The 25,611-nt window shown below is 44.6% G+C and overlaps 1 protein-coding gene across 2 annotated transcripts; it reads right to left on the reverse strand.

Moving 5' to 3' along the window:
• Nucleotides 1-1,865: 1,865 nt before the first annotated feature.
• On the reverse strand, nucleotides 1,866-24,947 carry LOC102909648 (toll-like receptor 13). Of its 2 annotated transcripts, XM_076561423.1 has the most exons (3): nucleotides 24,821-24,892; nucleotides 16,103-16,147; nucleotides 1,866-5,918 (listed from the first exon to the last, which is right to left on the reverse strand). In XM_076561423.1, the coding sequence occupies exon 3, from the start codon at nucleotides 5,837-5,839 to the stop codon at nucleotides 2,969-2,971; it is 2,871 nt and encodes a 956-aa protein (XP_076417538.1). In that variant the 5' UTR covers nucleotides 5,840-5,918; nucleotides 16,103-16,147; nucleotides 24,821-24,892; the 3' UTR covers nucleotides 1,866-2,968. The 2 variants fall into 2 exon arrangements, with proteins under 2 accessions (XP_076417538.1, XP_015841741.2); XM_015986255.3 differs by lacking the exon at nucleotides 16,103-16,147 and having other exon boundaries at nucleotides 24,821-24,947.
• Between the last annotated feature and the right edge of the window lie 664 nt (nucleotides 24,948-25,611).

Genomic DNA, 25,611 nt, shown 5'->3' on the forward strand with positions numbered 1-25,611 from the left:
CTCTGCAATACAAGAGCAAACATGCTGTTCATTTGGTTTCCTAGAAAATGCTTATCTCATCCTCTCCAAAACTATGTCCGTCTGAGTAGTTAATTATTTACCTTTTCGTCAAGAAAGACTCGACCTCTATGCACCTAAGTACACTTTCCTGTTAGCCCTCAGCCAACATCATCTTCACAATACTGGAACCCTCATGTCACATAGTTTCAAGGACTCTTAGGTCATTGACCAGCAATGCTGCCCAGTGACCTTAGTCTTTTTTATGATGTGTGAGATAAGCTGGTTTCATTAAGATAAATGTGGCATGTTAGTTATGTCAGTAAATCTTAGTCTGTGCTTTGTTTTCCCTGCTGTGACAGACTCAGTAAGAAGAACACGACAGTGCTCTCCCCATCCAAAAGAATCTCTGCTTATGCCCGCTGGGATTGTTTGAATATCATGTCTCTTCTGCCTGGCATGCAGGATGGGCAGAGAGGAGAGCAACCACGGGGTGGAGGGGGCAAGCATGCAGTTGCCAGATGAACCAGACAGGTGAAGATTGCCCAAGACCAGGAGAGGAACACAGGTTCGCATGTCCCTTCCATTACTCAAGAGGGAGGCGACAGAACCTCAGGGAAGGAATGGGTGTGGCCTGCTTCAGCAAAATTACACTGCCTGGCGTTGCCCAGAAGCAACAGAGTCTCAGGCTTCCAGGGTCCAATTTGGAAAGTGGAAATATTATTGGTGATTAATATGGCTCAAAACTGGGACCCTGTCCCTGTCCCCCATTTTCTCTTTATGTGTAAAACACTGGGGAATAAGGTGAGTGTAGTGGTGCATGCCTGTAATCCTAGAAACTGTGAGGCCACAACAAGATTTTGAGTTCCAGGCCAGCCTGAACTATGTAGCAAGAAGTTGGTTCAAAACAAGGACGAAAATGTCTGAGTAAGTAGAAGAAAGTAGTGGCTTTGATTGGAATGCCACTTATGTTGAGGAGTAGACGAGGGCCTATGGAAGTAGACACCTGCTGCCCCCGTTGAAAAGAAATTCCGTCCATCAGGCCTCTTCCTAACAAGTTCCTCTTAGAATCATGTAGATAAGGAGGAAAGTAGAAGTCAGGTCGTGACTTCGGGGAAAGAGTCTGAAACAGGGAGTGCTGGCCCCGTCAACTGATCTGACTTAGGTTCCTAAAGCCCCATGTACAACGGGAAGTGTTAGCAGCTTTGTACAAAATACCTACCAGTAAGACTTCGCGGCCCCTTTGTCTAATGCCAGGGTCAGGCCCCCTTGCAACTTTAAAAACATACAATTGATAAGGATTCAGAAACCTCAAAACAGAAAACCAGTCCATAGTCTTAGGACTGGTACTGAAAACAACAACGAACTGGTTTTTTGTTTGTTTGTTTTTTGTTTTAACTAGAATCCGTGTTGTTTCCATTACAGTTTCTGTTACCATGAGACTCCATAAGTTAGCTTTTTCTCCACCAATCAGAGCAGAGGCACTTAAGAGAGCACTTGAATAAACCTATCGGCTTAAGAAGTGGGCTTGATGAGTTAGCAGAGCAGTACGAGCGGCAACAGATATCACCCGGGCTTGTTGGGCAAAACAGACTTCATAGCAATGCCATTTTAAGACATCTTAAGATAGATTTGAGGAGCCAGGCATTGATGACATACGCCTTTAATCCCAATACTTGGGAGGCAGAGACAAGCAGATCTCTGTGAGTTCGAGGCCAGCCTAGTCTACAGAGCAAGTTCCAGGACAGCCAGGAGGGCTACACAATGAAACTCCATCTCAAAAAAAAAAAAAAAAAAAAAAGATAGATTTGAAAACTCCAAGGGCGGTGTATCTGGGACATCAGTCACAGACGACAGTCATGTAGGAGGCAATTCCTTTTTTTTTTTCTTTCCTTATTTTACTTTTTGATTTTATGTGGTTTTTGTTGTTGTGTTGTCTTTGTTTTGTTGTTTCTGTTGTTAGGGGTTCTTGGCATTACAGTGCTGTTATGTGACTCTATTCTGGGGAGAAATGAACAACTGTCTACTCACTCCAGATAGGGAACTGACCACAGACCAAAGTATGGATACCACCAAAGTCCAACTTGGTGAACCAATGAGTTTTATTGGGTTTATTCACAAGAACACGAGTGAGGGGTTACTTATCGGAGCAGAAATGACTGAAAAACAAAGCCCACCCAAGCTTGGATGACAGCTGACATAAGCTGGAAACCTAGAACCCACTGCACAGCCTGCAGAGAGCTCAACGGGATGGAGTGTCCTTTCCTGGGGGCTCAGTTGGTGTGAGCCTCTTCCAGGGAGCTGGGCTGCTCTCCGCTTCTTCCCTCTGCTCCTTCCGGGCAGCTAGGCTTGTCTGAGGTTCTCTCTCAGCAGGCTTTACTGCTTAGTCACACTTGGGGAGGGAGGGGTCCAGGAACTGGTCAGTATCAGGGACTCGGTGAAACTATTTTGAATTGTTTACCTCCTGTCTTAACAAGCTTTTCTGTGGGGTGGAATATTTCATTCTCCCCTAGACCATCCTGTTGTTTTATCTCTCTGTAAACATCTGTCTTAGGAAGTTTCCCTCCAAGATGGAAGGTTTTAAATTTTGAGGAAACCCATACACAAGTACAGTCTCTCTCGACAGGAACTGACTTGGAGAAAATGATTGAGCAACGATCTCAGAGACACACAAGACCTTTCTGTTCCCCAGAATTTCAGATGACTGGTGTCCCAAGTCCTCTCCTTAATAAAACAGGAATTTCTTCCATCTATCCAATTCCATAGCAGTGGGACCCTGCTCCTGAAAGTTTTCCAAGCACTTCTCTGCACTCTCCTGGCTGCTTGATGAACACTAGCCAAATGGTCCTAGGTCTTACAGTTATAAGCAACCCCTGCCTTTGTCCCCAAAGAGTGGGTTCATTAGTCAACTCAGCTTACATGTATTTTGGGTAACATTATGCAGCCGGATTTGGGGTTATAAGACTTTCAGTCACTCGACAACAATTAGATGTGTATTTTCTTTCTCCACAGTCTCATTGCCCAGTGCATTTCTAATGCGAGCCCAGAAGAGCGGCTGCTGGTGAGCACTGTCTGGCCAGGTGATAAATGTCTGTCTGTTTATGAGTTTCCTGAGTCGGTGGTAGCTGGACAGCCTATAGTTAGGAATCTCTTCAAGGAAAATCAAGATAATGACATCCTTGTGCTCATAGAACATCTTCATGCTGGCCAGCTGGACTTCAAGCCGGCACCATTCACTGTGCAGGTACTGGTTACTGACCACACACAAAGTTTTCCGGCTTGTGTTGATTGCATTCTGGATGTTCTCAAAGATGTCAATGCCAGGTTCAAAGTCCCGGTGGTGAAGACAGAGCTTAAAGGTGGTCTGGCTGCCTTCTTCTAGGGCTGGAACAAGCTCTTTATATACCCACTCCTCATCGGTGGCTGAGAAAGAGACAAATGCATCATACAAGAACTTCTTCTCTGTTTTGTTCCATTTAGTGAGGTACCAAGCCCTACATATGTACAAACCATACCACAGAGAGGAAATCATCTTGGCACTGAACCAAGAGAAGACCATGGTGGTGAGAACTACACTGAAGGAACAGAAGAAGTAGACCATTCCGAAGTCAAAATTACACATGGCATCATCAAAATCTATAAGCAAACTCTGGCTCTCTGGCTGCTGACAAGGGTAGCTCCGGAGGAAGGGGACGTGGACCTCCCCTGTGTTCATTGACCAGTTCTTGAACCACATATTGTCACAGTTGCACTGAAGTTTGTTCCCATAGACATCAAAAAACATCAATGATTTCAGATTCTCCAGATGACTTTGATTAATGACCTTCAAGTTGTTGAATCTTAAAGATAAGACCTGTAGGCTCTGTAAGCTGGAGAACATGCCAGGAACCAACGAATCCAAGTTGTTATTTTCAAGGCGCAGGATCTTTAGCCTTTTGAGTTTTTTGAATAAGGAAGCATTTAAATAGAGACTTCGATCTCCACCTTTTGTTCCTGAGATATCCAACTTGGTGAGATTAATCAGAGGGTCAAATTGGCGGTGGTCCAGGAATATGGAGGGATTTTTTCCTAGGAGTAACTCCTGCAAGCTACTCAACCCTTGGAAAAAGTTGCTTGGAACAACCTGAATCCCATTTTGTTGTCCTTCTAGACTGAGCTGTTTCAAAGACTTGAGCTTCATAAATGGAGGGTATTGAAGGGTCCTAGTGGTTTCATATTTGATCTTATTAAAACCGAGTTTCAAAACCTGCAGCTTTTCCAGGTCCGAGAAAAGGTGTTTATGAAAATATGACAAGCTATTGTACACCAGGTCAAGGTGATGTAGGTAAGTGAGACCGGAAAAGGCACTGGGCTCTATAATTTCCAGGCGGTTGTGGGAGAGAATCAAAACACTGAGTTTTTTCAGACATCGGAAGGTTCCACGGTTGAGAGTCCGGATATTGTTGGCTCCAAGATCTAAGAGCTCTAAATTTGGAAATTGAGCAAAGGAATATCTATCAATTGTTACTATCCAGCACCCAGCTAAGTTGAGCTCCTTCAGTGAAAATAGCCCACTGAAGGCCAGGTTATTGAGTTCTGTGATGGGGTTTCTTGAGAGAAAGAGAGACTTCAGGCCCTTCAAGGGTGAAAACGCAAAATCTGGAAAGCTTTTAAACTTGTTGTGGCTCAGATCTAGGATGGTCAAGTTCTGCAGGGAACTCCAGGTCCTGTTGCTGATGAAGGAAAGCTGGCACTTGTTTAGATTCAGTCTTTGGAGACTGGGTAGAGCGTCAAACTCACTGTCATTGAGATGAACCAAGTCACTGTTTTGGCCCAGGTCAAGGAACAAAAGCCTGGTACACTTTGCTAGATGCTTAATGCCCTCCGAATTGATGGCATTTTTCTGAAAAACCAGCGCCTCTAACATGGGTAGGTTTCTGAGGAGGTGACAAACAGTTTTCACATTTAAGTGACCATGTCTAAGCTCCCGGTTACTGAGGTCTATAACCCTTATATTCTGCAGGTGTTTGGCTGAAAGCATCTCTAGTTTCACTGATGTTCCACTCAGATTCAAGCTCCTGAGTTGGGGCAGAGTTTCCAGATACACATTCTGAATGACGCCATGGCCATTCTGGGAAGCACTTAGAGTGGTTAGGTTAGGCAGTGACAAGGCAGAGAAGTTTAACTCCATTAGTTTGTTCCCCTGGAAACTCAGGTGGAGCAGAGAAACCAACGACTTAGGACTGTGGTCCAAGTAGATAATGCTGTTGTTAGTAAGATCAAGGTACTCCAGGCACGGGAGATACTGGACTGCTTCAAGAATAACAGAAAAATTGCTAATGTTGTTTCGAGCTAGGCTCAAATATTTCAACTTGACCAGAGGAGCAAAGGCTTTTTGGTGAATATGGGTAATCTGATTGTGGTTCAGGAGCAAGGTCTCCAAGTTGGACAGGCCCTCAAACGAGTTATTCACACTTTGAATCTTATTTTCCACTAAATTCAGAAGGGTCAAGTTTTCCAGTCCCCTGAAGGCACCTTCATCGATCTTCCAAATGAAATTCCACTCTAGTCTCAAGTCCAGCAGAGCAGGCACATTAGTGAAGCTCCGGGCAGGAAGGATTTCAATGTAGTTCTCCGTCAGGTTGAGGTGAGTAGTGTATCCAGGTATGTCACTAATGGCATCTGTCAAGTTGGTGATCTTCTTCCGAATGCAGAACACATGGTGAATATCAAATTCATACTGTGTGCACTTATTGAACCCATATGTGTCTACCAAAGACAGCAGAGAAAGCCCGATGAACAGGAGCAGGAGCTGGAGAGCAGGTACCAAGTTGCCCCAACTCATCTTGACTGCCCCAGGCATCCAGGTTACAACAGGAAAAAAATCCCTCCACACATGTAATGCTCATGTTCGAAGGCATGCTCTTTACCTATGGACTTGGCTGCAAAGAAAAACAAAGGTTTTTAGTTTAAAATTCTCTTCCCTAATAACTATTTCATAGCTGCTTCAAGGAAACAAAAAAAAGCTTAATCCCAAACATTGACTTTTTTTTTTGCCCCTGAGGTAGGGTTTCTCTGTATAACAGGCCTCTGTCCAAGAACTTGCTTTGTAGACCAGGCTGGCATCAAACTCACAGAGATCTGCCTGCCTCTGCCTCCTAAGTGCTCAACACCAACTTTCAAAACCCACTTCCAGAGCACTCTCTTATCAAAAAAGGCTGCTGCTCGTTTTTTGCAAGCAAAATGTTCAGCACAAAGAGCCAAAGGAGGCAAGACTGTGTGTCATTTAACTTATGTAAATCGGGATATGTCTCCTACCCTCATTTTCCATCTGAGAGTAAAACATCCCCCTTGTCTTGTGGGCTGATACCCAAAATGCCATCACTACTGATGCATTAGATGGGTTGGGGTAACAGAATGTCATATGTGACACAAGTCACTTGTGCCTCAATGTGAATGAGGCCATACGATCAGTGATTTCACCACAATTTGCATTTGATGGAGGGAGAGGTGGGCTGGTAAAGGTTTGTACTTGAGCTGAACTGAAGGATGAAAAGGGGGGAAGGGAAGAGAAGGGAAGGGAGAGAAACATTGGGCAGGAGGAAGAAGGAACATTGAGATAACTTGATATAATTTGAGCAAGATGCCTTGACTAGTGACGAGCATGAACACAATAGCTGAGTATTTGTGATTTTTAGGATCAGTCTATACATTCGGTAGCTTTTCTCCCAGTGACTTGCTTGTTTAGCTCCATTCTTCATTTTCTTTCTTCCTTTTTTCTTTTCTTTTCTTTTTTGATGCTTTGTGAACATTCCTGTATATTCTTTGTATATTAATCCTTTGTTAGTATCAATGATTTACATATCTGCTGCCATCTATAATTTAACATTGTCTATGAACTCCTTTGTTGATAGAAAAAAATCAGTAATAATATGGTGTGGAAACAAGTCACCCTGAAACAATGTAGAATCGAGTGAGACAAGTTTCAGGGAAGGACTGTCGAGATGAGATTAACCTGGGAGCTTATCTGTAGGGGGTTGTCTTAATTACATTAATTGATATGGGAAAACCTAGCCTAAAAGTGGGTGGCACCATTCCTGCGGCTGGGCTCAGAATCCTGTAAGAGTAGGGAAAGCTGGCTGAGCAGTTGGCATGTGTTCACTCTCTGCTCTTGACTGTGGTTGTAACGTGAGCAGCTGCTGAGTTCCTGCTGCCCACATTTCCCTGCAGTGATGGACTACCTAGGAAAATAGGCTCTGTGAGATGCTGCTGTTTGGATCTCTGCAAACACCGGGACTGGCAGAGTGACAATCTATGTGAGGCAAGAAGGAAATCTGGTTCAGCGTGATTTAGTTAACTGGTGCTGGTTGAAACTTCTAGAGTCTGACACTAGGCAGTTTATTTTAGGCATATTCAAGCACAGCACGATTTTGGAAATTCCTGATGATGAATGAAGCCTGTGTGTACAACAAAGCTTAAGACTTGTTTACACTGAAGCTCTTTACAAATTGCATATGGTTTCTTCCATAAAGATGGGTTCTGTTAACTCAGAAACAATGCTCAAGATAAGAGTCTTTGGAGAATGACTGAGCTAAACATAACAGGCCAGGGGGGTCAGGAGTGGCCTGACCCTACAGATCCCACAGAGGTTTCCCAGGCTGTTGTAAAGCACAAGTGACATCTCTCAGAAGGATGGGTTTTATGGACTGGGAAACAAGTGTCTAAGATAAACCAACATAGCAGTTTTTCAGGATACAGTTGTAACCTGGCCCCACAGATAGCACCGGTCACCAGGCTATTAACTACATCCATTCCCAGCTCTCTGGGTGGAAAACAGGTCAACATGTTCTTGTTAAGGAGACAACCCTGCCTGTTTAAATTCCCAGTTTCCCTAGTCCTTACCTGTGAGCACAAGGACCTTCTGCCCTCTACACTAGTTTCTGTGCTGTCTCCTGCAAGTGTTTAGGTCATGTTATTTTTAGGACTCTATTTCCTCTTATTTTTCTAGTTTGATACAGCAAAGGTACCAAAAATTTTATTGGTGTTGATCTTAAATACAAGCTGAATTCCCTTATTTGTTCTTAAAATGTGAGTGTTTGTTGTATTAGGGGTTTTCATTAGTTAGTTTTTTAGTTTGTTGTTGTTTTTGTTTGTTTTTGCTTTGTTTTTCTGAGACAAGTTCTCATTATGAAGGTGTAGCTGTCCTAGAACTCACTATGTAGACCAGGCTGGCCTCAAACTCAAATTCACAGAGATCTGCCTGCCTCTGCCTCTCAAGCGCTGGGATTAAATGTGTGTACCACTATAACCAGTGTAGTTTATCTGTTAATGATTATGCCTTCAGCAAGTAATAGAAATTATACCTTTCCTTTTAAGTTCACCCATTTTCTGTGCCTTTCTTTTATGTTGATTTCCTAAAAGCTTCTAATACTATATTAAATTATAGAGCATGTCTTCTTGTCAGTGAGATGACATCTATAAGCTTCCTATTAATTATTATTTGCCATAGTTCTTGACAAATGTCAAGTCAGGAGAATTCCTTCCTATTCTTAAATTTTTAAGATTGTGGGGGGGGGTGCTGTTTCCATGGATGCCAGAAAAGGGTGCCAGATTTCTTGGACCACAGAGCAGGCACCACGACTGAGCTGAATAAATTAACTCAATAGGGAGCAGAAGTTTAAGGAGTTTTGTTTGTAGTTCTTGAGAAAAGGTCCCACTCTGGAGCCCAGGCTGTCCTAGATCTCACTATGTACCCCAGGCTACACTGTGGTTTTTAAGGCATTTTTATCTTTTAAGGTAACAAGAATGAAACAGTACAGAGAGGAGAGACCTCCTACAAAAGTAAATGCAAGAAAAGGAGAGATTGGATGGAGCCAGGTATTAGAGCACAAGGCCCTGGGTTGGGGCCCCAAGACTCTCCTAAACCAAAAGAACTTAACTTTCCTGGGCGTGGTCACCCATGCATACAATCCCAGCACCCAGGAGCCGAAGCGGGAGACTCACTTGGCTGAGAAACCTAAGGCCGCCTGAGCAACTCCGAAAGAAAGAAAAAGGGAATGAAGACAAGAGCAGAGCGGGCAAGGAAGGGGAAGAGAGGGAGGAGGAGAGGTGGAGGAAATGGAGAAGAAGGAGGAGGAAGCAGTAAATCCATATTGCATAACGTGGCTGGAGGAAACTGGGTGAAGCAAGATGACATTGCTAGATTAATGTGCTCTTTGTTCTCGGCGGTGACCAAGGCCGGTGGTATAAGCTCTCCAATCTACCAGAGTTTGCTATAAGAATATTGTAAATGTTGGTAAAAAAAAAAAAAAACACGCCAGGAAGTAGTCTAAAGGCAAACATGAAAACCGTCCTAAACATGGAAATCTCCTGTCCTCCAAGGGACACCTAGGGGAGCATCATCACTGAAGTTGTCCTGGGGCAGGACGGGTAGAGGAGACAAGGAGCAGACAGAGCCAAAGTCAGAGCAGGAAGCTGAGGCCTGACAGCCACACAAAGAGAATTCTCAAAGGTGTGGAGCTGGCTTCAGCAGGCTTGGCAGGTGAGATCCCAGAGCATTGAAGAGGGAGGCAGGGAACAGGCCAGGCTTTAAAGGCAACTGCTCCTTCAGCTGGGTTTTTAAAATTACATTGCATTTCATTTCATTGAGTGCCTGTGTGCGTGCGTGCGTGCGTGCGTGCGTGCGTGCGTGCGTGCGTGTGTGTGTGTGTGTGTGTGTGTGTGTGTGTGTGTTTTGTGTGGGCATGTGCACAACAGCTCGAATGTGGAGGTCAGAAGACAATGCGGGAGTTAGTTTCTCTTTCCACCGCTTACTTGGGTCCCAGGGACTAATTTAAATTCAGGTTGTCTCAGGCTTGGCAGCAAGTGTCTTTATTTGTTGACCCTTGCAGACTGGAGTTTATGGGCTCACTCACCACAACAGTGTGTGATGCCAGGGACATTGGAAAGGACAAGGCAGAGGACCAACCCCTTCTAGTTGTGGCATTGAAAATAAGGCAAGGATGCTTAGTATAGTCATACACGCCTGTAATCCTAGCACTGGGGAGGCTGAGGCCCACCTGGTCTCAAGAAAGATCTGAGAAACAAACGTCAACTGATTTATAATGTTGCACACCCTTGTTTAGAAATCCCCAATCCTAAAGCTTCTCTTTCCACTAGCACCATATGCTACACCAAAAGCACCTTGAGTCCAATTAAAACAAATGAACAAAAACCTAAGTAGCAGGAAAAGGAAGTGGGTGAGTAGGATGTGGGGACTCATGCCTTGAATCCCAGTACTTAGGAGGGAGGGGCTGGAAGATCAGGAGTTGAAGGCTAATTTCAGCTATATGTCAAGTGTGAGAGTCTGGACTATGTGAGCCCCCTTTTCAAAAACCAAACAAGTAAAAACGGTGTGGCCAGAAATAGTGAGTGGCACACATGTATAACCCCAGCACTGAGGAGATGGAGGCAAGAAAACCATGAGGTTAAGGCCAGCCTAAGCCACAGAGTGAGACCCAGCCTTTAAAAAATGGTTCCAAGCCTGGATGCTGGCACTCACCTTTAATCCCAACACTCATGAGGCAGAGGTAGAAGGAACTTTGTGAGTGCCAGGCCAGCCTGGTCTACATATCGTATTCCATGACAACCAGGACTACACAGAGAAATCTGAATGCCCGACCCCACAAAAAAATGGGTGCTAGCATCAGAGGTATGTCTCAGTGGGTAGAGGTGCTTGCTACAAAGCCTGGTAGCCTAATTTCCATCCTGGTACCTACATGGTAAGAGAGCTGACATCTCCGGGCTGTCCTCACCTTCAAGGGCACAGCATGGCAGGCACACACTCAGCATCGCCACCCCTTCGCACACAAAATAAAGAAATCAAACTCTCTCTCTCTCTCTCTCTCTCTCTCTCTCTCTCTCTCTCTCTCTCTCTCTCTCTCTCTCTCTCTGTCTTTAAATGGGTTGCTGCAAGCCAGTACAAAGCTTCACTTCTCCAAACACTTGGGGCTTGGCTTCCACCAGTCAATTAAGGAGCGAAATAAATACGTGAGAAATGGGGAAGAATGAACAAATACAGAACATATGAACTAACTCATTCCCAGGGGAAGCAGAAAGGCGGATTTTTTTTTTTTTTTTTTTGTCTCGGGCCATAGATTCTATTCTTGATTCTGCTCAGTCCCTGTGAGCTTGCCAAGCTCCTGTTTTGGTGCCTTTGCTATGCCCTGGCCTTTAGACAGCCACTCTTTTCTGCTCCCCACCGAGATGCAGTAAGCCTCTAAAGCTGCCTGTCAAATCCACACAGGAAAGGGAGGAGCTTGCTTCTCCAGTCTCCAGAGCCCAGCTAAGGAGAATGCGGCTCTGAGGTGGAAGGCTCCCACTGCAGGAAGTGCAAAACCAAAAGAGCCTTTCAGAGAATGGCGCAACCAAGGCTTTAGAGAACACGCACTGCAATGCTTGCAGAGAAGGGACCGAGCTTGCGATCTGTGACCACAGTTCAGTTATTTGGAATCTGTTGCTCTTAAAGCCTCAGAATTTCCTCTCAGGTTAGGACATTTTAATTGAAGGGCAAAGAACCTCTGCTAACTTGATGTTGTTCTTATTTTGTTGTTATTGTTCTTTTGTATGTGTTTTCTGTGTGTAGTGTACATACTTGTTTGTGTGTGTGCACATGAGTGAGTGCCTGTGCACATGTACATACATGTGTGTGGAAGCCGGAGGTTGATCTCTGATGTCTTTTCATTTTGACAAGGGCTGGCTGGCCAGTGAGTCAGGGATCCTCCTGTCTCTGTCCCTTCGCTGTGCCCAACATTTAATGTGAGTTCTGGGGATCTGAACTCAAGACCTCATGGCTTGCCATCTCCCTAGCCCCCAGCCTACTTTTTATTAAAAAAAAAAAAAAAGAGTTTATTTGTATGTGTCTGAGTGTTTTGCCTGCACGTATGTGTGCATCACGTAAGTGCCTGCAACTGGACCTGCAGAAGGTTGTGAGCTCCAGTGTGGGTGCTGGGATTTGAACTTGAGTCCTCTGGAAGAGCAGCCACTGCTCTTAACTGTCGAGCACCCCAGCCTAGTTTTTTATTACATGTTTTATTTTTGAGATAATAAGGATTCCCAATCAGCATTAGTAAACAATACAAAGAAATGCCACTCTACCTTAAACCTTGAATGTCCCTCAGAGGTCCGTGTAAGAAAGACTGAGTCCCCAGTTGTGACACTGCAGGGGAGGTGGTGGGACCTTTAGTAGAGCCTGGCAGGGGGTATTCAGGCCCCTGGAGGCATGCCCTGGAAGAGACTAGTGGGAGCCAGGCCCCTTTGTCTTTCTCTTTTCTGCTCCAGCCACAAAGAAAACAGCTTTGGTGCAGCACATATCCATCCCTGCAATGTGCTGCCTCAGTACCAACAGATCAAAAGATCGTGCACTGAAACCCCCTCACCTGGAATACAGTAACGGGAATGGGCTACCGCAGATGTTTGTACATTTGGCCTGGTTCCCCTCCATGGCGCCATCAAGCCAACTTACAGTGCAGTATCACAACCAGGAGATCAACACTGATAGCATCCCCCAGTCTTTCTCAGCTCTCCCTGGTCTTACCTGTAATGGTGTGTATGAACTCAGCTCCGTACAATTTTATCACATACAGATATGTTTGTGTATCTACCATCACATTCAAGGTATAAGACGGCTACCACACCACAAGTAGCTTCTAACCTGGCCTCTGCTTCTACAGGTTCCCAATTTTAAGAATGTTAGACAAATGGAATCAGGCAACATATGATGTTTAGAGGCTGTTTTTTTAATTGCACATAATTTCTTAAGGATTGATCCAGATTGCACTCCTTTCATTTCTGTGTAGGAGTCACACAGCTGCTTTATCCACATCTGTTGGTGGACATCTGAGTCGTTTCTACCTTTGGCTGTTATGACTGAGATTGCAATGAACATTTATGTACATGGTTTTTTTCAAAGTATATGTCTTCATTTCCCAGACAACTATTAATGTACTTTCAAACTCTCAAATTCTATTGTATAGATCTAGAACACATTCCATATATCCTTTCACACTACTGAATAATGTGAAATATTAATGAATCTCTGACTCAACATATATAACGTTAAAAATGTTTAAGACAAATGGGACATGTATGTCACACATACACACACACACACACACACACACACACACACACACACACACACACACCCTCCCAAGGCCCAGGAACCATCCTGGAAGATGAATGGAAAGATTATAAGAGCCAGACATTAGGAAGGATCAGAGTGAAACATTGTCTTCTGGATATGACAGGACCACTGCATTTATAAACTCAGCAACTGTGGCTGCCAGTATAAGACCTGCACAAGATCAAGCCAGTCAATGCTCTAGCATGAGTTTGAGGGGATATCTGAAGCGACTCATTGCTGACGGCATCTGGGGATGGGAGAGTCAATTTTCTTTAGGGTATGGCTCCTAGTTGGTTGACAGGAAAACAGTGAATTACCACACTCAGGCATATATGGCCACCCAACTTGGATTTGTTGGGTTATTTTTTAAAAAAGGACACAAAGTTGGGAAGGAGTGGGGAAGTGGAATAGATCTGGACGAATGGGAGTGGATATGATCAAAATACACTATATAAAATTATCAAAGAATACAATATTATTTTTAAAAAGAATTAAATAACATTAATGAAATTATTTAGCATGGACTTTGACATGATGTAGGTTCTCAATGAGTGTCAGTCCTTGTTATATAGGAACTGGGGCTTTAATGACATCCAGTGTCCCTACAAGACCAAGAAAGACAAGCTTCAGCTCCTTAAGTATGTTCCAAAATGATCCAAACATCATGGTCATTGATAGGACTGTCAGTGTTTCAGGATCTGTGGGACCCGAGGATTACATCTGAGACACACAGTATCACAGATAAACTACAACACACCAGAATTCAGGGGGAGTCTTCTCCCTATAGGAGAACCACAAACAGAGACACTAGATCGGGGGTGGGGGAGAATAAAAGGGTATGAGAATGGTGGGCAGGAAGAGATGGGTGTGAGCCCTAGCTGGCTGTGGAGACTAAGGAGATGGACAAAGAAGACAAGCTCACCAAGCTTTACGATTTTGTTTTGGATCTGGAGATGGAGCCTGGTTCCCACACAGAGGAGGAAAGTGTTTCTACCACTGAGCACACTCACAGCCCCAGCTTTATCATTGGACATGTGGTGTAAAGTCCTCCACTGGGCCTTTAAGACAAATCTACAGGCCGTAAATGTTGCTCAGTGGTATAGAGTGCTTAGCCCTGTACATAAGAGAGAAAGGGGGAAGGAGGGACATGGACAGAGGTAGAGAGGGAAAGAGGACAATGGAAAATCTGCAGAAAAGCCACCGCCCCACACACACTTTGAGACAGGGGTTTATATGGTGGTATTTTATTTGTACTGAAATGTGATTTTAATTGTATGTTAATAAATAAAGTTGCCCGGGGGGAGGGGGGGCGTCAGAGCTATTAGAGCCATAGCAAGAGCATGGTGGTGGTGGCACACGCCTTTAATCCCAGCACTTGGTAGACAGAGCTAGGTAGATCTCTGTGTGTTCAAGGATACAGTCAGCATTGGAGACACACGCCTTTAATCTCAATACCATAGAAGACCTGGAGGGCTGTACATACAGACAGTGACAAGGCAGTCATGTGTTTGGGCTTACAACCAATGAGAAGGCAGAGCAGAAAGACTATATAAAGACAAACACACAGGAAATAGGTCTCTTTCGGAGAGGTAGGACCACCGCAGGAGGAAGGGTAAGGTTTTAGCTCTGAGCTCTGACTTCTTGACTTTCTTCTTTACATTGGTTCTGTGTTTCTTATTTAATAAGACGGTTGGTTACATCTACAGGTTTATGTAGCCTAGAACTCACCAAGATCTGCCTGCTTCTGCCTGTCAACTGCTAGGACTAAAGGCATGTGCTATCACCCCCAACCAGCAGGGGCACATGCTTTTTAAAAGAAAATGTTAACATTGGATTTGCATTGTAGGGAGCTACAGTGACCCACTAGGGGACTGAATTTTTAAGTTCACGTGGACCTACCTAAAGTGTGTCCCATTGCAACGCCTTAGCAGCATTATCTAGAAAATACCCACAGGCCCTTGCCTTCTCTAAAATCTGAAATCCCAGAGAGAGCACCTGAACTTTTCAGCCCATCCATTCCCTTGAAAGCAAGGAAGAGCAGTGATGGATTCTTGGACCAACATAACCTGACATAGGCTTAGCTTTGAGGTCAACACAACTTTATTTTATATACCTACTCTGGGATTTACCAAATGTGCTCAAGTTACATACTTTTATCACCCGTTTCCTCATCTGTTCATTTGGAACTCAACTGATGGCCTGCCTTTCTGGGCTTAGTAGCACACACCTATAATCCTAACACTTGGAAAGATCAGGAGCTAAAGGCCAACCTCAGTTACATGTTGAGATCAAGGTCACCCTGAGCTCCATGAAAACCTATCTCAAATATCCAAAACAACAAGGCCCGTGAGATGGCTAAGTGGGTTAAGAATGCTTGCTGCCAAGTCTGATGACCTGAGTTCAAGCCCGGGACCCACATGGTAGAAAGAGTGAGTTAACTCCAGCAAGTTGTCCTCTGACCTCCACACGAGTTGTGATGTATGAGCATGAGTATGAGTATATACATACATAGAGAGACACACAGAATAAATAAATAAATTAATTAATAATAAATAAATACATAATAAATAAATAAATTTAGTAAAGAAAAATGGTGGCCCACTCATTTACAACTCTTAACTCAGTGTAAAAGTTTGTTATGAGCATGGATCCACCCAGGTCCTTGACAGCCCAAAGGCTGTCTCATATGTTAATGCTAAAGCGAGTTTCCCATAGAAAAAACGGAAGTGAACCGAGGCACCATGGGCAAAGAGCAGCAGGGGAAACACCGTTCTGTGTGGTAGAGGGCCTGGAGAGGTCCTCTTCACACTGCTCTCGGGTGAGAGCCATCTCCAAATTCCTAGGCCATTATAGCAAAACCCAGGGGGTGGGGCTAGAAGCTACTGTCCAGCTCGCCAAGGAAGTTTTGCTCACGCTATGACAGCTGAGGGTGGATACGGACTGGGCAGTAGAGCTGAAACTCACCAAGGCCAGGAACATTGGCTTTCATAAGCTGTCCAACAGGTGGATCTAGAAAACAGAAGCTTCCTTCATTCCAGTCACCAGGGACTTTTCAGAGCAGATGTGGTTTGTGGCACAGTGTCTTTCTCATGCTAGGAGCTGACTGGGTCAGCTCTGACCTCCACATGTGGAAAAGTAAAGAGTGCAAATGGAATTCAGGCAGCACAGGCCATCATCCACCACTGCCCTTGACTCATGTAGGTGATCTTGGAAAACTCAGCTTGAGAAAGATGGATTGTGACATTTCAACAAAGAGGTACCCAACGTGACTGCCGCCATTAGCTCCTTTCTTAAGACAGATGGAGATTTCTTGGCTCTGTGCTTTAACTCATCCTGGGATCAACTACCTGCTGACCTTAACTCTTGGTATAACCACTGAACTTTACTGGTAATCTGGCCTTAAATTTCAACAGAGAGGCAGGTATGATGGCACAGGCCTGTAATCCCGGCAGCACTCAGGAGGCTGAGGCAGGGGCATCATAAGTCCAAAGCCAGTCCTCAGAGTGAGTTTCAGGCCAGCTTGGGCTATGAGTGACAACCTGTCTTTAAAAAAACAAAAAACAGCCGGGCGGTGGTGGCGCATGCCTGTAATCCCAGCACTTGGGAGGCAGAGGCAGGCGGATCTCTGTGAGTTCGAGGCCAGCCTGGTCTACAAAGCGAGTTCCAGGAAAGGCGCAAAGCTACACAGAGAAACACTGTCTCAAAAAACCAAAAAAAAAAAAAAAAAACCAAACCAAACAAACAAACAAATAAACAAACAAACAAAAAGTAGTTAGAGAATCTCAAAGGTTATAAAAAGTTACAGACCTTCAAAGGTTATAAAAACCTTGATGCAGGCCCTGGACTAAGAGAAGCAGAGGAAAGCTGAAACTACATGGCAAGGCCTGAGAGCCCATCCATAACACTCTGTGGTAGTTTCTAGACTTGTTTAGTGGTTCCTCCTGACCTGGATCGTGTGTCTACAAATAGAAATTAACACACATCATATAGGATAAATGTAAAAAATGATAAACACCAGTAAACACAGTGCCATTAATACAACTCAGAGTCCTTAGACATGCTGAGGATTAGTAATGCAAGAACATCTTAGCTAGATCTGATTGTATAGCCCTATAATCACAACTATGAGGAGGCTGAGACAAGAGGACCATAAGCTCAGGGCCTGCTACAGAGTAGGTTCAAGGCCAGCCTGGGCAATTTAGTTAGGCCAATCTTAAAAACCAAGAAGGTCTGGGATATGACTCGGTGATAGAATGCTTGTCTGGATTTGGCAATCTCCAGATGACACCCATAAAATATTGTTAAAAGCGGCCGGGTGGTGGTGGCAGCGGCGGCGGCGGCGGCGGCGGCGGCGGCGGCGGCGGCGGCGGCGGCGCACGCCTTTAATCCCAGCACTCGGGAGGCAGAGCCAGTCGGATCTCTGTGAGTTCGAGGCCAGGCTGGGCTACCAAGTGAGTTCCAGGAAAGGTGCAAAGCTACGCAGAGAAACCCTGTCTCGAAAAAAAAAATATTGTTAAAAGCAAAAAAAAAAAAAAAAAAAAAAAAAAAAAGAGGAAAGATGCCTTACGAAGGATGACTACACACAATTTGCCAAAGAAACTGAGACACTGATTATGAGAAGGGCACCAAAAATAACAGGAACTAACAGAGATGCAGCAGGTTGCAACATCCGAGTCACCCCATACATAAGGCTAAAAGGCAACACAGTCTATGAGTTCAAACAGGAACAACATGATTCTCGATTTGCAGAGGCTGGAGCAAATGTGGCTTGGAGGGACCAGAGTGCCAAGACAGTTGAGGTACTGGTATGAGAATACAAAGCTGTCTCGGATCCATGCATCCATCTGTTAATTCTTTCCAGACACGTGTCCAGTGCCTACTTTCGTTACTCTCCTAGGTGATGTGTAAGAAGCGTTCCTTTCACTAGGGCAATAACTCCTAGTGAGGGTATCTTCCAGGGGAAATGTTCCGGAAAGGAAGACATTTATAGAGTGATTATTGTAGCTAGATTTATGCCTATAGCTCGGTAATTCCATTTATGAGTTCCTCCTTTGGCTCTCTGCCTTGTATGATAAGCTATATAGATGCTCTTTGCATACAGATAATCTTTATTACTGTCATGTATTGTGCACTAATGTTTGTCATGAAAGATCCCAATTGTTACTCCAACCCTACGATTCAGGCGTCACACCCTTATCCTCCTATAGACGCAGAAACTGAATCCGTCCATAGCCATACCAGTAGCTCCCTGAGTGCTGCAGTTGGCCAGCCCTACTTCACAGTGACCATGGGTGACTGGAAAGCAGTGATTAAAAACTGAAGACCTGGGGGCTGGAGAGAAGGCTCAGTGGTTAAGAGCCCTTGCTGCTTTTTCCGAGGACCTGGGTTTGGCCTCCAGTACCCACATGGCAGCTCACAACTATCTGTAACTTCAGTTCCAGGCAATCCAACACACTCTTCTGACCTCCACAGGCATCAGGCATGCCTGTAGTGCACAGGCATACATGTAGTCAAAACACTCATACACATAAAATTAAATAAATCTAAAAGAGTTTAGTGCAGACACTTGGGAAGAAATGTGACAGGCATGCTACCCAAGATTAGAGAAATACAAAAGCAAAGGGCACCACAGGCCACGTCAAGAGTCTAGCAAGAAACACCACCCCACCTGGCACTGTATCATGCAAGGAATGGTGTAGTTGTGTGACATGAAACCAATGACTTCATCTACTTCTACGTGGGTCACGTGGTCATTCTTCTATTTGAGTCTGGTTAAAAGCGTGGGCTGTGTCAAGCATCCCTCGATCCATCTGAAAACCAAAGCTGCAGTCTAAATTCCAAATACCAGAGCTGACATTGTTAGCCCTGTTAAGGGAACACGTTCAGGGTGTTTTGTACAGAGATGCCTCTGTACTAGTTAGTTGTGGCTATGGAATTATTAATAAATCAGTTGGCATTTATATTTTCTGTTTCCTTCTTTCTTTTATTTTGTTTTTTGTTTTTCACTTTTGTTTCTTGGGACAGGGTCTCATGTAGCCCAGGTTAGCCTCAAATTCACTAAGCAGCTGAGAGTGCCTTAAACACCTGATCTTCCTGCCTCTACTTCCCAAGTGCTGGGGACTGCAAGCATACATATCCGGCTGTGTGTGTGTGTGTGTGTGTGTGTGTGTGTGTGTGTGTGTGTGTGTGTGTTTTGTCTTGTTTTCCTTTTTTGCTTTTTTTCAAGACATGGTTTCTCTGTGTAGTTTTCGTGTCTGTCCTGGAACTCACTCTGTAGACCAGGCTGGCCTCGAACTCACAGAGATCCACCTGGCTCTGCCTCCCAAGTGCTGGGATTAAAGGCCTGTGCCACCACCGCCTGGCTTGTGTGTATGTTTTTTTTTTTAATCCCATTCTTCCGTGCCCTCTGGCTTTTTCTCTTAATCCATTCTTTCAAAAAATAAACCCTGGGCCAATGAGATGTCTCACCAGATAAAGACATTTGCTGCCAAGCCTGAGAAATGTGATTCCTGTATCACAGAGTGAAAGGAGAGACCTGGCTCCCACAAGTTGTCCTCTGACTTGCACACATGCACTGGGGCATGCACACACACATGCACTGGGGCATGCACACACACATGCATTAATCATTCACGTGCACACCCCCCCCATAAACTGAAAAAATCTGTTGTAGGTGTGGGGATGAAAAAGAAGATAGGCTGGGCATGGTGGCACATGCCTTTAATCTCAGCACTCTGGGAGAGCAAGGTGAGTCCAATTGACAGTGAGTTCCAGGCCATACAGGGCTAAATAATAAGACCTTTTCTCAAAACAGAGAGGAGGACAAGGCAGAGGAGAAAGAGGGGGAGGAGGATCTCTGAGTGTTTAATCATTGAGCTCAAACACATAAAGACAAGGAACAGGGCTGAACTTCCCACTAGGCACAGTAGATACAAAGTTTTTGGTATGTAATATTTCTAGGGTTCAATAAAAAGATATTATTTCCTTTTAAGATTTGTGTGTGTGTGTGTGTGTGTGTGTGTGTGTGTGTGTGTGTGTGTGTGTATGTGTGTGTGTGCAGTGCCCCCAGAGACCAGAAGAGGGAACTGGATCCCCTGGAACTGGAGTTACAGGGAGATGTGTGCACCCATGTGGATGGTGAGAACTGAACCTAAGTCCCCTGAAAGAGCAACTAGTGCTCTTAATCATGGAGCCATCTCTCCAGCTCTGTATTTCCTTTTAAAAGTAAGGTTTAGCCGGGCGGTGGTGGCGCACGCCTTTAATCCCAGCACTTGGGAGGCAGAGCCAGGCAGATCTCTGTGAGTTCGAGGCTCAGCCTGGGCTACAAAGTGAGTTCCAGGAAAGGTGCAAAGCTACACAGAGAAACCCTGTCTCGAAAAACCAAAAAAAAAAAAAAAAAAAAAAAAGTAAGGTTTAAAATGACACTCAGGTGGAAGGAAGTGTTTTAATTCAGAATGCTAAGATAACTGTCTAGATATTAGCAATGTCTAGTTTACAATAAGGAAGGCTCAGGGCTATAGTAACTATGTCCTCTGTTCACTGTTTCTTTTTGTTGCTCTTTTGTTCCATTTATTTTTGTTGTTGATTAAGGCCCATGAATGAGGGGAACTATGGTATTTGTTTTTCTCAGTCCGGCTGACTTAATTCATTTAATATGATAATCTCCAGTCAAATCCATTTTTTTTTTTGCAAACAACACACTTGTATTCTTCTCTGTAGCTGAATAACATTCCCAAACCACAGCATGTACATGTAATGGGATTTTATCCAGCCACCTGCTGCTACCAAGCCCTACCTAGGCTCTGATGCAGTCCAGAGGCAGGTCCTGCGCTAGGAAACCATCTGATCCCCAAACTCCAATCCATAACTGTGAGCGGACAGAAAGCCCACGCCAAACATGCAGCATGGTCTCAAGTAACCTGTCAACTTGACAGAAACTAAGATCATCTGGAAAGTGGGGCGGGGGCTGGTTGGAGGGGGGGCAGAAGTGTCGCTCAATTAAGAAAATTGATGCCTCAATCAAATTGGCCTGGAGGCAAGTCTTTAGGGCATTTTATTGATTAATGGTTGGTATGGGAGGGCCCAGACTAGTGTGGGTGGTACCACTCCTGGGCATGGGGTCCTCGGTGGCGTAAGAAAGCAAACTGAACAAGCCATGGGGTGGGGGTGGGGGTGGGTGACGGGCGATCCAGTAAGCAGCATTGCTCCATGACCTCTGCTTTGGTTCCTGCCTTGAGTTCCTACCCTGACTTCCCTTCACGATGACCTGTAAGCTATAAAGTGAAACAAATCCTTTTCATCCCAAGTTGCTTTTGGCCATGGTGTTTATCATAGCAGAAGAAAACAAACCAGGATACTTGCCCTTGTGGACAGAACGCGTGTGTGATTCTCAATCCTGCCTGGGAAGGAGAATCCCCTAGGGATCTTTGATCTCACTGCAGAGGCTGGATTCAAAACCAGTGTCTGAATACATGAGGACAAGATTGAAACTAAGCTCGGAGGAAGAAATTCTCAAACATTAGTATGACTCAGATTCACCTGGGAGGTTTGCTAAGCCCAGGGTTGCTGGGCCCCACCCCTTGACACTTTTAGAGTCCAAGACATGCATTTTCAACCTGTTTCCATGTCACATTGATGACTCCGGGGACCACATTCTGAACAACTATCATCACTTACGAGAGTTTGGCCTTGATTCCTAGCAATCCCGACAGCCTCTTACCCAGTTTCCCCCTGAACCAAATCACTGGTGAGAGGACAGGCGTGGCCCCCATGATCAGTTATCAGGTCAGTCTCTACCCTGCACTCACTACAGATTAAAAAAAATCTGCTCACAAAGCTTCCAACCTCACCACAGCTAAGCAGAGTTTCTGTCTCTGTGTCTCTGTATGTCTCTGTGTCTGTCTCTATCTCTCTTTCTCAGTCTCTCACACACACACGGGTCTCTCAGGCCCCAGGCCTGAAAATACAGTTTTTCCCTCAACACTGAACCCCTCATAACACTGGAGTCTGAAGGGCAGGACTGGCCCCACAGGGAACAGCAGCCTTTGACCCGTGGGTTTCATTGAGGCTTATCTAAGATAAAGTGTACAGACCAGGTCAGCAGTCACATCCAAACAGACAAGAGATAAGTGGAATTCAGAAGAGGAGCCTACTGCTGTTCCGTTTACAAGGCTTATCGTGCCTCTGAAGCATTCCTGAGGGTTTTTTTTTTTTTCTGAGTAGGTCCATGACCCCATTGGTTTTCCCAGAATCCATCAAAGGCATTCTTGAAACGGGCAGGGGCTTAGGGGCTGTGCGAAGCTGAAGATGTGGGAAGGAGTCCTGAGGAGTGCTGTAGAAGAAGCAGAACTTCTTGGCTCTCTTCCAAACTTCCAACTCACACTCACAAGCAGTGTTATGTGCCTTGAAGGAAGGCCTCTACTGTCTGTGAAGTGCTCTGTGAGTCTCCAATAAAAGTTTTCTATGACTTTTGAAAGTTAAATATCTTACTACTATTATAACAGTTCTACCTTTTCTCTGTGGAGTTAAGAAGATGCTTCTGTTGCTGCCCTTGGAGTGTTCTGTTTGTCTCTCCCTCCCTCCCTCCCTCCTTTTCTCCCTCTCTCTCCTTTTCTCTCTGTGTGGCCCAGGCTGACTACAAACTCTTGGATTCAAGGATCCTCTTGCCTCGAATTCCAAGGCTAGGACCTCAGGGATAGAGCACTCTACCCAGCTGTAGGGTGCTTGGCAGTGTGATTATTTGACCATCAGTGAAAGGATGGAGGAGAGCCTCCTTTTTTACAGGAAGTGAGCCAGAGTCCATGGTTTAATCTAATGGGTCTGTGGAACTTGCTGCCCAGAAAAAAAAAAAGCCTCATAATTGCTTAGAACTTCATAGCTTACAATCCTACCACACAATTCTCCATAAAGTTTTATAGAAAAGGGATGTCCACAGGGTGGTGGTGGCACACGCCTTTAATCCCAGCACTCGGGAAGTAGATGCAGGCGGATCTCTGTGAGTTTGAGGCCAGCCTGATCTACAAAGCAAGTTCCAGGACATCCAAGACTACTGTTACACAGAGAAACCCTGTCTCAAAAAAAAAAAAAAAAAACAGAGAGAGAGAGAGATGTCCATAGAAGCAGAATGAGTTTGCACTCGGATAATGATATGCGTGATTACCATTCAAATTCAGACCTCCTGACCTCAATCCAGAACTCTTACCACTTCAGGAGAGAGGGTGAAAACAGATCTATGCATATGTGTTCTACCCCAGTCACATTACTGTGAGCTGGGCACCTTTGAAATGCAGCCAAACCCTATCAACAAGCACTAGAAGAACTGTGGATATAGCTCAGTTGGTAGAGTGCTTGCTTGCCTAGCATGTGTGGAGTCTTGGGTTCCATTCTCACCACCAAATGAACCAGGCTTAGTGGCTCACACTTTCATTCCTAGCACCTGGGAAGTAGAGGCAGGAGCATCAGAAGTTAAAAGTCACTCTGGACTATACATTGAGAGAGAACAAACCTGTAATCCTAGCACTCCTGAAGCTACAGAAGGAAGCCAATTCCGGCTAGTCTGGGCTATTGTGGCTAGACTCCAGTCTACATAGTCACTTTCAGGCCAGCCAGGGCTATAGAGTGAGACCCTGTCTTTAACAAACAAACAAAAAAGCAAAGGAAAGTTTAAAAATTTTTAAAGCTTATTAAAATAAAAATGAGATAACCTTGCATACACTACTTTGGAAAGTTTATTATTCAAAGCATAGAAGTACTTTTCAAAGCACGACAATAATTTGCATGACAGATTCTGCCCAGTAGGTACTGCAATGCCTGCCAACCTTAACAGGTTGGGGATGTAGTTTATTTGGTGGGGTACTTGTCAAGCAAGCACAAAGCTCTGGCTTTGATCCCACGTACTGCATAGACTGAGTGTGGTAGAGTACACTTGTAAGACCAGCACTCAGGAGGTGAACACAGGAAGATCAGAAGTTCAAGGTCATCTTCAACACCTAGCTAGTTTGAAGCCCACTTGGACTACATAAGACCTTGCCTCAATAATAACAATGTAATAATAATAATAATAATAATAATAATAATGACATTGGGAATAGGCAAAAAGTGTAAGCACCAGGGAACAAGGGGACTTATAGTAATAAGAAAATAAGTACCACTCCCCCTATGTACAATGAATGTTACTATTGTTTATGGTGGGAGTGATGAAGTCAGTTATGTAGAATTAAAAGAAATTTCTCGCCGGGCGGTGGTGGCACACGCCTTTAATCCCAGCACTCGGGAGGCAGAGCCAGGCGGATCTCTGTGAGTTCGAGGCCAGCCTGGGCTACCAAGTGAGCTCCAGGAAAGGTGCAAAGCTCGCAGAGAAACCCTGTCTCGAAAAACCAAAAAACCAAAAAAAAAAAAAATAAAAAAATAAAAAAATGAATGAATGAATGAATAAATAAATAAATAAATAAATAAATAAATAAATAAATAAATAAAAAAGAAATTTCTCGGACAGAAGTGGTGATGCACATTTGAAATCCCAGTGCCCCTGAAGCAGAAGATCAGTGGTTCAAGATCATCCTTGACTTATAGAGAGTTTCAGGCAAACTTGGCTTACATGAGGTCTGTCGCAAACAAAACCTGGCCGTAGCCTCCTTTGCTGGATACTGCTGAAATGGAATCAAGTCAAGGAAAACAACATACCTCTGAGAAGCTCCTGGCACATGGTGCAGCTGTTCATCTTCTCTAAACAATGACATTCTGTCTTGGGACTCTTAAAAAACCTCGTGATGATTGTTCCAAACTCTTAGGACACCAGACATTTCCTTCCTCTTTAAACCTCCTCTTCTTCTTTTTTTTCCCAGGCATGGTGGGGGAAGGGGGACAAGAAGGAGCACTTTAGATGGATCAAAATCTTGCCTGATGTGTATTGCAAAAAAAAACAGGGAGATTTCACCTTCTGCCAACCATACATCCCCCCACCCTGAGTTTATTCCTGTGTGGTCTCATTTGGGGATGTTCAGCTGGAGTAAGCCCTGGTGTTGGGAACCATCCTGCCCTGAACCTAGAGCTGTACCTCGAGGTCCCAGTGGTGGTTAGATCATGGGATCAGGATGTCTGACTCTGCTTCCTGACCTTTGACTCATCAGCCCACCACAGGTTTTGTTGCCTAATGGATGCGACTCCTCTGGTTATTCTGTATTGACTTCATTTGGGGGGATACAATTTTATTTTTCTCCTAAAACTGTGGCCAAGAGAAGCTTGTGAGACTTAGTTTGCTTTTTGTTGCTCTGATAAAACACTAGGGAGAAGGGACTCGGGGGTGGTATTTCGTCTTACAGGTTACAGAACCCCAGGGCAAGAAACTCAAAGGCAGGGACCTAGAGGTAGGACCTGAAGCAGAGACTATGAAGGAGTATTTGGCATAGTTGTTCAGTCAGCTTTCTTATATAGGCCAGGCCCACTTGCCCAGGAATGGCACTGCCCATGGTGGA

Source organism: Peromyscus maniculatus, chromosome X (genome assembly GCF_049852395.1).
Source record: "Peromyscus maniculatus bairdii isolate BWxNUB_F1_BW_parent chromosome X, HU_Pman_BW_mat_3.1, whole genome shotgun sequence".
In the NCBI taxonomy this organism is placed as follows: Eukaryota; Metazoa; Chordata; class Mammalia; order Rodentia; family Cricetidae; genus Peromyscus; species Peromyscus maniculatus.

What these genes read in the sequence shown, in the direction of transcription:
- LOC102909648 (XM_015986255.3), bottom strand. Translation starts at nt 5,839, where the DNA reads ATGCCTGGGGCAGTCAAGATGAGTTGGGGCAACTTGGTACCTGCTCTC.